At 35.0% G+C, this 2,500-nt stretch overlaps 1 protein-coding gene across 1 annotated transcript in view; it reads right to left on the bottom strand.

Annotated features, from left to right (window-relative positions):
* LOC125041378 (NEDD8-conjugating enzyme Ubc12-like) overlaps nucleotides 1–557 on the bottom strand; it is a 13,461-nt gene extending 12,904 nt beyond the window's left edge. The window contains exon 1 of the mRNA XM_047636272.1: nucleotides 325–557. Within this exon, the coding sequence (XP_047492228.1) occupies nucleotides 325–430 (106 nt within the window). The 5' untranslated portion in view covers nucleotides 431–557. The remainder of the gene's footprint in view (nucleotides 1–324) is intronic.
* Between the last annotated feature and the right edge of the window lie 1,943 nt (nucleotides 558–2,500).

Raw genomic sequence — 2,500 nt, 5'->3', positions numbered from 1 at the left:
TAAAATCATATATATACATATACATATACATATACATATACATATATATATATATATATATATATATATATATATATGTGTGTGTGTGTGTGTGTGTAGTATGCGTGTGTACATTACAGACTTAGACCTTGATTTTCCATCACTATAATGATGAATACAAATATAGTACAGTAGGTATGTTTGCATGTCCAAAGAGACAGACAGACAGAGATACATATCAATTTAATTATAACACTAAATATATAGATAAACAGATGTGTTCAGACAGTATTACTCTAAATACAAATTACGATACAGGTAGGTATAGCAATTTAATTTGTTTACCTTTCGTGATTCTTAGCTGGGCTGCAGAAGCTCTCTTCTGTGTTCCTTGTTTAGGGGCGTCAGTGCCATCCTTTTTTTGGTTTTTCATAGAAAATAACTTAATCATAATGTATATTTTGCCTCTGGCAGCCTATATTTAATATCCACAGTACTTTTGTGCTAAGATAACGTCATTTAACTGAAAAATGTTTGGCTCAGTCTGATTGTTTTGCTATTACTGACTTGGTGTTTGGTTCCCTTCTGGAGAGCGTAAATAATATTAAGATCAATATAAAATTTGAAGATCATAAAGGCCTTCATGTGATTTTTTTATTTATGTAAGTAATGAATTTGATAATTTAAATGAGATTTTGGCCGCAAATCAATAGTGGGTTACAGCCAGCTTGATATGTATTTTCTCGAATAACAAGATTCATTCATACATACTTCTTGCACGAGAGGCATTTACCAAAATGTACTGAATTTTTTCAACATTCAAAATCACACTAGCAAGAACATACATGATGTTGAAAATATTAAGAATAGCGCACGTAACCTATCCATCTCAACGCACATACATTGACTAAACTATAAATGCATAATATATATACACACGCCACCACATTTTCCCCGAATGCACGCAAACAGGTTTACCTGGACATTATAGAATGAACAAATGCCAATATAATCACAGCTAGAATATAAGTAATTTAGCACAGGCATCTAAATGGCGATTAGCAGTTTTTTATTATTAATTTATATAAATATATATTTATTTATTTATATACATATATGTATGTATATATATTTGTATATATATATATGCTTACACAAATATATATATATATACATATATACACACGCTCGTGCGCGTGCGCGCATATATGTGTGTTTTTTTAGTATCATATGGTTAGTACTTTGCTTCAAGTATTTCCGTGTTATAGCATATCAATACTGACTCTTCCTTATCATCGTGTCAAAGGCTCAGGTTAACCATTCCCCTGTTGACCTATGAACCATCAAGTATGACCTTTATGTATAACCAGTGATATTGTCAAATACAAATTTATTTCATATTACAAAGTAAATGACCTCTGTAAATAAACAATGATTCGTAGTCGATATGCTTTCAGTCTATACAAAACAGAAAACTGATAAAAGCAAAGCCATATTAGCTGTGATCAACGAAATGTCCGTTACTTACAAAATTTCAGTTTACTTGTGAACTTCCTAATATACCGCAAAAAAAAAAGTACTGCCGAAAAATTGACTTTTGGAAATGACAAACATGATATTACAGATAATGAGGTCCGAGATGAGTCGAGTAATATCCTTTTTCTATTCCCACAAGAAAAGACACCGTAGCTCCGTGGCATTTTCCAATCCACGGCCATTGGTCACTGTCATGACATGGCCTACCATATTTGGCGAATCTGTTTCAGGAAGCTTTTCATGACACTTTTCCATTTGCTCACTTAGTAGAACATCTCGTCGGGTAAAATATATGAGGAAAAACACACGCACGCACGCACACACACACACATGTGTGTTCACACACACACACACACACACACACACACACACACACACACACACACAAACACACACACACACACACACACACACACACACACACACACACACACACACACACACACATATATATATATATATATATATATATATATATAATCACCACTATTAGCCTGTGTCATTCCACTCCAGGACGTAAGCCTCTCCCAACCTTTTCCCTTTTTTGTCTTGTGTTCTCTGTTTCTCATCTTGGCCTCCGAAATTCATGGTTTGGCTCTTGACCTCCTTGTGTTTGTTAAATCCCAGTCTGTTACTTTATTTGTCTATCTGTCGTCTTAACTCCGACATATTTGACCTGTCCGTTCCCATTTCTTCTTTTTAAAGTTCTTCAGTATATCTCCCACTTTGATCTGCTCCCTGATCCATGAAGCCCTCATCCTGTCTCTCAGGCTAATTCTCAGCACCAATCTTCCCATTCCTCTCTGGGCACTTGCCAGTTTCTTCTCAACTAGTTTGGCCGAAGTCCATGTTTCTGACCCTAATGCCATGATTGGGAGGACGCATTGGTTAAAGGCTTCTTTTTAAACATAGTGGTAAAGAGCCTCTTAATATGCTATTGTATTTACGGAAGGCGCTGCAACCTAATTCGTCGTTTTATTTCCCC

This window comes from Penaeus chinensis, chromosome 30 (genome assembly GCF_019202785.1).
Source record: "Penaeus chinensis breed Huanghai No. 1 chromosome 30, ASM1920278v2, whole genome shotgun sequence".
NCBI lineage: Eukaryota > Metazoa > Arthropoda > Malacostraca > Decapoda > Penaeidae > Penaeus > Penaeus chinensis.
The sequence above is the reverse complement of the archived record's forward strand: the minus strand, read 5'-3'. Positions and strand labels throughout refer to the sequence as shown.